The sequence below is a fragment of the Epargyreus clarus genome, unplaced genomic scaffold (genome assembly GCF_041222505.1).
Source record: "Epargyreus clarus isolate Ecla_fem2 unplaced genomic scaffold, WU_Ecla_fem_2.2 ptg000025l, whole genome shotgun sequence".
Lineage (NCBI taxonomy): Eukaryota > Metazoa > Arthropoda > Insecta > Lepidoptera > Hesperiidae > Epargyreus > Epargyreus clarus.
In genome coordinates, this window is record NW_027332232.1 from 366,898 (window position 1) to 378,357 (window position 11,460).

At 39.2% G+C, this 11,460-nt stretch overlaps 1 protein-coding gene across 1 annotated transcript; it reads right to left on the reverse strand.

Annotated features, from left to right (window-relative positions):
- Nucleotides 1-579: 579 nt before the first annotated feature.
- Nucleotides 580-9,073, reverse strand: ProRS-m (prolyl-tRNA synthetase 2-like protein, mitochondrial). The gene is made up of 9 exons (XM_073087149.1): nt 8,886-9,073; nt 7,205-7,456; nt 6,692-6,772; nt 5,865-6,045; nt 3,941-4,116; nt 3,431-3,549; nt 2,809-2,905; nt 1,483-1,625; nt 580-756 (listed from the first exon to the last, which is right to left on the reverse strand). The coding sequence occupies exons 1-9, from the start codon at nt 8,976-8,978 to the stop codon at nt 585-587; spliced, it is 1,314 nt and encodes a 437-aa protein (XP_072943250.1). The 5' UTR covers nt 8,979-9,073; the 3' UTR covers nt 580-584.
- Nucleotides 9,074-11,460: the final 2,387 nt, after the last annotated feature.

Sequence of the window (11,460 nt, forward strand, 5' to 3'; positions counted from 1 at the left end):
AAATAACATTTATTTGCACCCTACCTATTATTTTAATTAATCCCCTCTTTAACTCCTCACCTTAAGGTTGCCTGGAAGAAATCGCTGTGTTAGCGATAAGGCCGCCTTTTGTATCGTCCTAAATTGTATGTTTTTATTTTTTTTTACTATATTGGGTACAATAAAGAATATTATTATTATTATTATTGTGACACGAGAATTTTATATATAAGATGTATCTCATATTATTTTTTAAATGATGGCAAAGTCGCGGGCATTACTATTTTTTTATAATATAGGAATAGCAGAAAAGCATGCAGTCCACCTGATGGTAAGTGGCTACTGCCGCCCATTGCATCTGTAATCAACCCCAGATAGGATTAGATATTCCTACCTAAGGTAACCACTGATGCGCCGCTACCCCTGAGGAACGCCTCGGAAAAGTCTGTCTCCCTTACCACACCCTTCAAACCGGAACACAGCAGCGCCTAACACTGCTGTTATAACAGAAATAGGTGTGGCGGTGGTGCCGCCGGAGTCGAACCACAAAGGGTTGTACCACCTTTAAAAACTTTTATTACTAGTTAAAAAAAACAATGCTTGGTTTAAATAACAGCTTTATTTCTCTTATCATCACTACAATCAGTGCGGACCGTTCGTATCAGTTCATCTGCTGTCAGTAGAACTGGAGCGTCAGCTCCGCTTCGGTACAGTTCGAAGCGCGGTGGATTCTCTGTAGCAGCTCTGCCACACACCACTACTGAAGGGTAGCCCATTCTGTGAAAATAATTTTAACCACGCTTTTATTAGCTTTAGCTGTGTGTGTGTGTGTGTGTGTGTGTGTGTGTGTGTTTGTGTGTGTTTGTGTGTGTGTGTGTGTGTGATGTGCTTACGCATTGTGACGAAATGAGGATGTTAGAATAGAACTGTGAGAAGATTTTCGGTGTCATCATAAGTAAAGTTATTAGGAATTTTGGTGATTTCTTTCTTAAGGCCAAATAGATTTAAGTTATTGATTTTACTGACTTTGGAAAGTACACAATACAACTAAGCTGGAACGCCTCTGATAACGTCTCCCTCACCACACTTCAAACCACACAGCAGCGCTGCACTGCTGTTATAACAGAAATCGTCACCGTCACATCGACGGTGGTGCCGCCGGAGTCGAACCACAAAGGGTTCTACCACCTTCAAAGCTACTGCTGTATGGACAGAAATAGATGTGACGGTGGTGCCACCGGAATTGAACCAGAGGGATCTACCACCTTCAAAGCTACTGCAGTATGGATAGAAATAGGTGTGACGGTGGTGCCGCCGGAGTCACCACAGAGGGTTCTATCACCTTCCACCTCGTACCCTCGTACTCGTTTCATGGCTGTCATGGTGTTATTTACGCGGAACAACGCTGACATGCGCAGTTAAGTAGTGCAAAAACACGAAAAAATAGGTGTGACGGTGGTGCCACCGGAGTTGAACCAGAGGGTTCTACCACCTTGTCCTCACCTGTCCGCCATCATGAGCCTCTTGCCGATGGTCAGAGGATGACGATCATCCACCAACAAGTCACCACCCACTACTGAGGACAACTGATGACTTATTTCATCCGCTCTCTCCTTGCCTGCGTTCGACCACTCCTTGGAACCTTCCTGAGGAAAAAAAAATATATAAAGACTAGTGGTGCCCGCGGTTTCGCCCGCATTTTAAAGAAATAATATGACATACATAAAACGGAAAATTTGTACCTGCATTGGAATGACAGTGGTGCCATCTGTCGAAAATTGGTCATACCTACTCCCAAACCCTCGTGGGCTCTTGGACAACAACTTTGCTAAAGATCATCACTTGATCAAATGCATAGTTTCCGATTCTATAACTACTTACGAATTCAAAATTAATTAAAAAAGACCTTTTCCCACGGACTAAATTGTGAATCTAAACCATTCTCAACTCACCTTGAACACACACAACAAATTTCATCAAAATCAGTCCAGTCGTTTAGGAGGAGTTCAGTGACATACACACGCACATAAGAAATATATATATAAAGATGCAGTGATAGCCTAGTGCTTTAGAAACTCGGCCTCTCGATCGAGGGGTCCGAGGTTCAAATACCACGCACCTCTGATTTTTCAAAGTTATGTGCGTATTAGAAATTAATTATCACTTGCTAAACGGCGAAGGAACACATCGTGAGGAAACCTGCATACCTGAGAGATTCATATAAAAAAATCTCAAAGGTATGTGAAGTCTACCAATACGCACTTGTCCAGCGCGGTGGACTATGGCCTAATCCTTCTCATTCTGAGAGGAGACCCGTGCTCAGCAGTGGGGCAGTGATGGGTTGATGATGAAGTACATAGACCATCTGTATATAATTAGCTGACCCGGCAAACGTTCTGTTGCCATATAAATAAAAAAATGTTAAGGGAACAACCCTTATCACTTAGGGGTATGAAAAATAGATAGTAGCTGATTCTCAGACCTACTGAATATGCATATAAAATTTGGTGAAAATCGGTAAAGACGTTTCGGAGGAGTACGGTAACTCACATTGTGACACGAGAATTTTATATATAAGATAAACTTCTCATCTATACATATAAATAAAATTGGAGTGTCCGTTTTTAATATTGAAATAACCGCTTTTTACTACATGCATATGAATATACATACGGTACATACACCAAAAAACATTTTTTTAATTTTCGACTGTCTGTCTGTCTGTCTGTTCTGGCTAATCTCGAAGCGGCTGAACCGATTTTGACAGGACTTTTATTGTCAGGTAGCTGATGTATTATTATAACAAAATTATTGCAAATATTTATTTACCTTCGGTCCTATAACAATGACAGAGTAAGGAGCGATGGCGCGCGGCCATCTTAAAGCCTTTTCTGTTGACAAAGCTTCTAAACTTGCCGCTAATAATCTGAAATATTAAAATTAATCTTTTAAGGAAAGATTAGTAAAGATTACTCACTCCTAACAAGAAAATGTAACTAGTTTTGACAATTAAAATTGTCACTGTCATCAATTTTTTAAAATATAAAAAAATGTAGTTTTTAGAGCATTGACGAATTGAACAATATTTCTCCGCACTTTTTCTTCGATTTCGTGTTTTTGCACCACTTAACTGCACATGTCGGCATTGTTCCGCGTAAATTACACCATGACAGCCATTTAAGCCATTTAATGGCTTCCTTCAATTACAAGGCGGTGAGATATTTATACTTATCTATTATATCTATACTAATATTATAAAGAGGAAAACTTTGTTTGTTTGATTGTAATGAATAGGCTCAAAAACTACTGGACCGATTTTAAAAATTCTTTCACCATTCGAAAGCTACATTATCCACGAGTAACATAAACTATATTCTATATGAAATATATTTGATAAATAGATTTTGAGGCGGTACAAAGTTTGCCGGGTCAGCTAGTAATATAAAGTTACCTTGTAATACCAATCCCATAGCAGGACATTATGAGAGGCGTAGGGGGTCCCTCTGGGGGTACGAAGCTAGCTTTCAGGGGGTCGCTGTACTTGGTCCCCAGTATGAATGTGTGACCTACCTGAAATAATAAACAAAATTACAATTTTCATAAGTATTCACATATTATTATTATTTTTATAATATAGGAATGGCAGACGAGCATGCAGTCCACCTGATGGTAAGCTACTGTCGTATGGAAAGCTGTCATCAACCCCAGATAGGATTAGATATTCCTACCTGAGGTCGGCCACAGATGCGCCGCTACCCCTGAGGACTAAGCTGTAACGCCTCGGATAAGTATGTCTCTTACCACACTTCAAACTAAAACACAGCAGCGCTACACTGCTGTTATAACTGAAACAGGTGTGACGGTGGTGCCGCCGGAGTCGAACCACAAAGGGTTCTACCTTCAAAACCTTTCCACCATGTAGCCCGTCTGCCTTATTAGGTTAAATATAAAAAAAACTTACCTCAACACTATTACATCCAGCCATCTCTTTCCCACACTGCTCGCATACACTTTTCTCTTCACTCAACACAGCGTGCGAGCAGGACGGACATATCGCTATCGTGTCCTCCCCAGCGCTCACTGGCAACTGCCATTCGTGGGACAGTTCCCCTCCCATGTCACCAGATGGCGCTTTTACTGTAATATAAAAAAATAAAATTCTCGTGTCACAATGTTAGTTACCGTACTCCTCCGAAACGGCTTTACCGATTTTCACCACATTTTATATGCATTCAGTAGGTCTGAGAATCGGCTACTATGTATTTTTCATACCCCTAAGTGATAGGGGTTGTTCACCCTTAACATTTTTTTATTTATATGACAACACAACATTTGCCGAGTCAGCTAGTATTAAAAAAGCCTGCGCCTCGAAAATCGTTAATCCTGAGGATGTTGATAAGGACAATGGTACAAAATTATTAAAATCGTGTATGGTCATCGGTTTTTGATAATTCTTCAAAATTTTGAATTTAATTGAACGTTTAAAGTGGATAAAAATCGGGTTCAAAGATTCCGTTACATGGGCCGCATGCGGCCCTCGGACGTATTACTTGCGGCCCGTGAATGTTTTGTAAATAAGTCCTAATAATATCAAAATAAATGCATGAACTAACCGCAAACAACCCTATAGTCAATAGTGTGTAACGCGCTTCGCTCGGCTTGCGAATGAACAATAAATGAAATATTACTCTGAAGTGCAATGGTTAAGTAGAGGCGCAGTGCTGAAAAGATCTTTTGATCTCCGAAAAGAAATCAATACTTTTATGAATGAAAAAGGCAAATCTATTTCAGAGCTGACAGATACACAATGGTTAATAGATCTTGGTATTTTGACAGATGTAACTCATGAACTAAATACACTAAATGTGAGGCTTCAAGGCAAAAAACAAACTAATTTCTGATATGTACACAGACGTTAATGCCTTTCAAATGAAAATTAAACTCTTTATAAAGGATATTGATGAAAAGAAGTAAGATCATTTTCCGAATTGTAAAGAGGCTGTTGAGGAAGCTGGAGTTGAGCTGCAAATTCAATTTAGTGCTAGATTTGGTGATTTTGAAAAGTTTTAAACAAACTGAAGGTGTATGCAAGCCCTTTTTCATGTGATTTTGAGAAAGTACCGAATAATTAACGATTGATCTCTAATCTAATGATGTCCTTAAAATCACTTTCTATGAACTCAATGATCTTGTCAAATTTTATGGTAGCTTGCCTTCTGACTTTGATGAATTGAAAAAGTTTGCTCAGCAGTTCATTACAATTTTTGGTAGAACTGATTTATGCGAACAAACTTTTTCAATTGGCAATTACAGAAAAAATAAATATGCATCTTGTCTCACAGATGAGCATTTGAGAGCTATTCTACGAAATGGAACTACAAATATGATAGCTAACATACAAGAAATAGCCTCCCAAATACAGCCTCAGACATCACACTGAAAGTGTAGTAGTAATTTTGTAATTTTAAGTTTCATTTAAATTCCATTTTTTTATAAACGTAATGTAATTACGTTCTACTAATTAAATTCTGGATATTTAACAATTTGAAAAGCATTTTCATTTTTCTATGGGATTTGATGAATTATACAGGTATATTCGGCTTCTGGGGTTTATATTACAAGTGCGGCCCGCCATTAGTTTATTTTGCCACTGAGTGGCCCTTGCCTGCTTAAAGGTTGCCGACCACTGCGTTACATAGTTACACACATACATACACACATACATGCATACACACATACACACATACATACATACATACATACATACATACACACATACACACATACATACATACACACATACATACATGCAACCCAAGCTAATAAAAGCGTGTTAAAAAAGATATGTATTTTGAGTACAAACCTCAACTAAAGGTAGTACTTACCTCTATGAACATTAAGTTCCAGCTTCCCAAACAGGTCTCTGTACGCGTTAGAGACGTTCCCATAGACTATATTCGCACATTCAGCGTTCCGGTGCACACTGTACGCGTCCAGCATCGAGAACTCTCTGGAACGCAGCAGACCGTGCTTGGGACGGAACTCGTCCCGGTACTTACTTGTTATCTGGTGAAATAAGTGTGAGATAAGTATATCTAAATATATATAACTCAAAGGTGACTGACTGACATAGTGATCTATCAACGCACAGCCAAACCACTGGACGGATCGGGCTGAAATTTCGCATGCAGGTAGATGTTATGACGTAGGCATCCGCTAAGAAAGGATTTTGATCAATTCTGCCCCCAAGGGGATAAAATAGGGGATGAAGATATTACTTCGTAACGCGAGCGAAGCCGCGGGCAAAAGCTCGTGGAATATAAAAAACAGTGATACCCTAATGGTTTAGAAACTCGGCCTCTTGAACGAAGGAGTCCGAGGTTCAAATCCTAGGCACCTCTGATTTTTCAAAGTTATGTGCGTATTAGAAATTAATTATCACTTGCTTAAAACGGTGAAGGAAAACATCGTGAGGAATCCTGAGAGATTCATACAATAAAATACTCAAAGCTATGTGAAGTGTACCAATACGCACTTGTCCAGCGCGGTGGACTATGACCTAATCCTCATTCTGAGACCCGTGCCCAGCAGTGGGACAATAATGGGTTGATTACGAAGAGAAAGTAATAAATTATATCATACATATGGTACTGAAGTACCTAATAAATATTTAAATGCTGTCATTTTTAAATTAATATATTTTTGTATTTACCTGATACAGTATTAAAGGCAGCTGCTTATATGATAGAGGACCAACGTCTGCCAATAAATCTGCTATGGCCTCTTCATGGGTCTGAAATAAAAACATACAAATCTTATATATAAAATTCTCATGTCACAATGTTAGTTACCGTACTCCTCCGAAACATCTATTGATTTTCACCAAATTTTATATGCATATTCAGTAGGTCTGAGCATCGGCTACTATCTATTTTTCAGACCCCTAAGTGATAAGGGTTTTTCACCTAAACATTTTTTTTATTTATATGGGAACACAATGTTTGCCGGGTCAGCTAGGTTTTATATATATTGTCCCTGTAGTTCCGCAACTAGAATAGGACTCCGGTTGTGTTCCATCGGAGATCCCGGAGTTCTCCACCAAGCGCCGAGGACCCCATAACCCGGCGTCGCTCGAACGTCGTCGGGTACCTTTTGAAGGTTTCCCCCTCGAAAACACAAAAAAAAGGTTTTATATATATAGAATACTAAAAAAGATCAAACTTACCGGTGCCAGCAAAAACTTCTTCCCATGTCGATCTTCCACCTTCAACAGCTCAGTACCCACATCAGCCAGTCTGCCGCTAGCCTCCCACAGCTTAGCTGAGGTCAGGCAGGGCAGCGACAGGCGCTGCGCCCCGGCAGCCTCCAGGCAGTCTATCACGAGGGCCTCCAGCTTGTCCAGGGCTCGCCTGGCCAGGGGCAGCAGGGCGAAGAACCCAGCACTGGTAGGACGGACTAAACCACATTCTAGAAGTAGCTAGAATTATGTAAAATTACGTAGGTAGTAATTAATATACATTTTTTTTTATAATATAGGAGTAGCAGATGAGCATGCAGTCCACCTGATTATAAGTGGCTACTGCCGCCCATGGACATCTGTAATCAACTCTAGATAGGATCAGATACTGGCCACGATTTGAGGACTAAGCTGGAATGCCTCAGAAAAGTATGTCTCCCTTACCACACCCTTCAGAACGGAACACAGCAGCGCCTAACACTGCTGTTATGAGGCAGACGTAGGTGTGGCGGTGGTGTGCCGGAGTCGACCCACAAAGGATTCTACCACCTTCACATATTTTTATAGGATTATTCTAGTAATTGAGTGCACATCTATTACTAATAATATCAGTGTTAAGTACTGTGTGTTCTAGTTTGAAGGGTGTAAGGGAGACATACTTTTCTGAGGTGTTTCAACTGTCCTCAGAGGTAGCGGCGCATGTGTGGTGTAACATTGTGGTGGTAGTCTTATGGCCACGGGCAGCTGTTACCAATTACCATCAGGTGGACTGCATATTCGTCTCCTACTCCTATCCTTACTAATATTATAAATCCGAAAGTTACTCTGTCTGTCTTTTTGTCTCTTCTTTACACCTAAACCACTGAACCGATTTGAATGAAATTTTGTACAAAGATAGTCTGAGACCTGAGAAAGGACATAGGATAGTTTTTATCCCGGAAATCCCTGACATTCTAATAAAGGTACGAATTTTCAGTTTTATATATGTTAGTACGTCGTATTATTTTCTTTTAAACGCGGGCGAAGCCGCGGGCAAGAACTAGTACTATAAAAACCAAACTACAGTTGATCTGTTGGTAAGTGGCCACTAGTGCTCATGGACATCTATAATCAATCCCAGGTTAGAATCCTATCCGAGGTTGGTCACAGATACGTTGCTAACAGAACTAAGTTACAACGGTCTGGATAAGTATGTCATACCACACTTCAAACTCACACAGCAGCGCTTAACACTGCTGTTATAAGAGAAACAGGTGTGACGGTGGTACCGGAGTCGAACCTCAGAGGGTTTCACCGCCTTGCTATCGGGACGTAGGTAATAAACAACAAATATTTCAGCTATTAAACATAGATTAGTAAAGATACTTCGCCGCCTTGAAATTGAATGAAGCCACAAACGACTTATTAGTAAGTTCTTTTTTTTTTAATTCTTGACAAATAAAAACACTTTTAGAGAAAATTTACGAATAAATAACTAATACTGCGTAATTTACATAATAAATAAATATTTCAAAAAATTTAGGGACATTTTAGCACGGAGACGTGGCTAAACTTTTTTACGCAACTATTTCAGTTCTCAAAACTGGGTACATTTTCTTGTTAGGAGTGAGTAATCTTTACTTATCTATGTTATTAAACTACCGGTTAACGAAAATAGCTATTAACTCACTTTTTGACTCTTGCAAGTGATTTCGGTGTTTTTAATTTTAGCGCCCTTCGGTATCGTAATGACTGGCTGAAATAGTTGAGAGACATAGCGCATATTTAACACAGTAACTTATTTAACTTTTATTTGTTATTATTTTAATAAATTATAATATTTTTTTTTGGTTATTTATTTAACAGCTGATTGTCAGTTGTCAGTATTGAAGTTTTGATGTCGTTTAGTTTTGCTTTACATGTCGATCTATGTTGAATAATATTTAACAATAAAAGAAATGTATGTTGTAATATTTATTTATTTTAACTGAAGAAGCATGCATTTAAATATAAATTATTTCTATATCAATATATTCTAGTAATATCTATATGCAGTTATAAGTTATCAGCGCCATCTAGAGTAATTTGTTTAATTACACGAAACAAACTTAGATGGCGCTATGGTGGCTTGAGCAATACAAAAATCAAACTAAATAATTTTATATCACGGCGTGCGTAAATGGACGTTTTACGCACGCTTCGCGTGCGCAAAACCCCCATTTCCGACCCCGTAATATAAAATTTTATACAACACGCGGACGAAAAATGTTTTTCTGACTCGTGTGATTGCAGTCCTCGCCTGCGGCTCGGCCTGCAAACTCACACTTGTCAGAAAAAAATTTTTCGTCCTCGTATTGTAATGTACTATTATACTATTGCTAATTTATTCTATATTAATATTGTATCCTTTAGGCACGGGCATCATCATATTTTTAAACATCATTTTGACTCACTACGCGGTCGTGCTACATTTATTGTTACAATACTTGTTAGGAAAATACTATTTTATTTTGAACGGTACGTGCGTGACCCTCTGTATGCCTGTAGATATAAATTAACCCTAAGGGTTCATCATTCCAGGGGCACAAAGGAGAAAACATACATACATAGGCTGACAAACACATTAGCGTCTCGCACTCTGTATAAAAGATTGACATTTTTTTATATAATATAGGAATAGCCGACGAACATGCAGTCCACCTGATGGTAAGTGGCTACTGCCGCCCATGGACATCTGTAATCAACCCCAAATATGATTAGATATTCCTGCCACAGACGCGCCGCTACCCCTGAGGACTAAGCTGAAATGCCTCGGAAAAGTCTGTCTCCCTTACCACACCCTTCAAAACGAAACACAGCTGCGCCTAACACTGCTGTTATTAGGTAGAAATAGGTGTGGCGTTGGTTCAAAACATACAGACATAATAAAATTTGGTCGAATATAAGTACTTTTATCATGATTGAGCGAAATACATGCCAGATACAATACAATTCATCCTTTATTCTTGTTAATCAGGTCGAAAAGCTGATAAAAATATAATTTCAACTCTCAACACTGCGCTTGTGCACAAATTATTTGTCTGTTTTGAGGTCATACTTCCGTTTTGTGTAGCTTCTGACTGCGGGTTTGTTATAAAGCCCGTTCCACATTCTCGCGAGAACACGAGAAAAGCACGAGAATGTGGAGCCTATACGAATCGGGTTTTTCTCGCGTTCTCGGGAGATTCTCGCGAGAATGTGGAGTGGGCTTTACAGATGTCCATGGGCGGCAGTACCCACTTACCATCAGGTGGACTGCATGCTCGTCTGCTAATTCAATCTGCTAAAAAAAGACATTACACCTTCAATCAAATCAAATCAAAAATATTTTATTAAAAGTAGATTCTTATTTACTTTTAAATATTTTTTTAAAAGTAGATGGAGGTGGTAGAACACGTTGTGGTTCGACTCCGGCGGCACCACCGCCACACCTATTTCTACCTAATAACAGCAGTGTTAGGCGCTGCTGTGTTCCGTTTTGGAGGGTGTGGTAAGGGAGACAGACTTTTCCGAGGCGTTCCAGCTTAGTCCTCAGGAGTAGCGGCGGATCTGTGGCCGACCTCAGGAATATCTCTATCTGGGATTGATTACAGATGTCCATGGGCGGCAGTAGCCACTTACCATCAGGTGGTCTGCATGCTCGTCTGCTACTCCTATATAAAAAAGGCATTACACATACAATCAAATCAAATCAAAAATATTTTATTAAAAGAAGATTATTTACAGAAGAGCTATGTAAAGAACTTTTGGACTTGCTTATATCACCACTTCTCCAGGTGTTTCGTTATGGAGACAGACAAACATACAGACGCAAACATTTATACAATTGAATATGTATCTCATTCCCACGATGTCATCAGCATAAACGTTGTTAATAATAATTAATGTATTGTCATTTCGTGATGGCCTCGAATAACAACTTTCTCTTCCTGTGATGTGTGGATGTAGGAGAATAAAGCGCGCATTATTAGGGTACCGTACGCACAGAGTAAAAACGGAACCCTATTTTTGTCCGCTCCAAACTGCTAGTCCGCTCCGAATATAAAAACGAGTCGTGTCGCAATCATAGATAAGTAGAGATTACTCACTTCAAACAAGAAAATGGACCCAGTTTTGAGAATTGAAATAATTGCGTAAAAAAGTTTTGCCACGTCTCCGTGCTAAAATGTCCCTAAAATATTTCAAAGAATTCTTTATTTATTATGTAAATTACGCAGTATTCGTTA

Bases quoted from the DNA above. Each gene is read 5' to 3' on its own strand.
- ProRS-m (XM_073087149.1), bottom strand. From the start codon at position 8,978: ATGCGCTATGTCTCTCAACTATTTCAGCCAGTCATTACGATACCGAAG. The intron at 6,046-6,691 runs GTAAATACAAAA...TTATTTCACCAG, and splicing joins TGCCTTTAATACTGTATCAG to ATAACAAGTAAGTACCGGGA. The intron at 4,117-5,864 runs GTAAGTACTACC...TTTATATTACAG, and splicing joins GGAACTTAATGTTCATAGAG to TAAAAGCGCCATCTGGTGAC.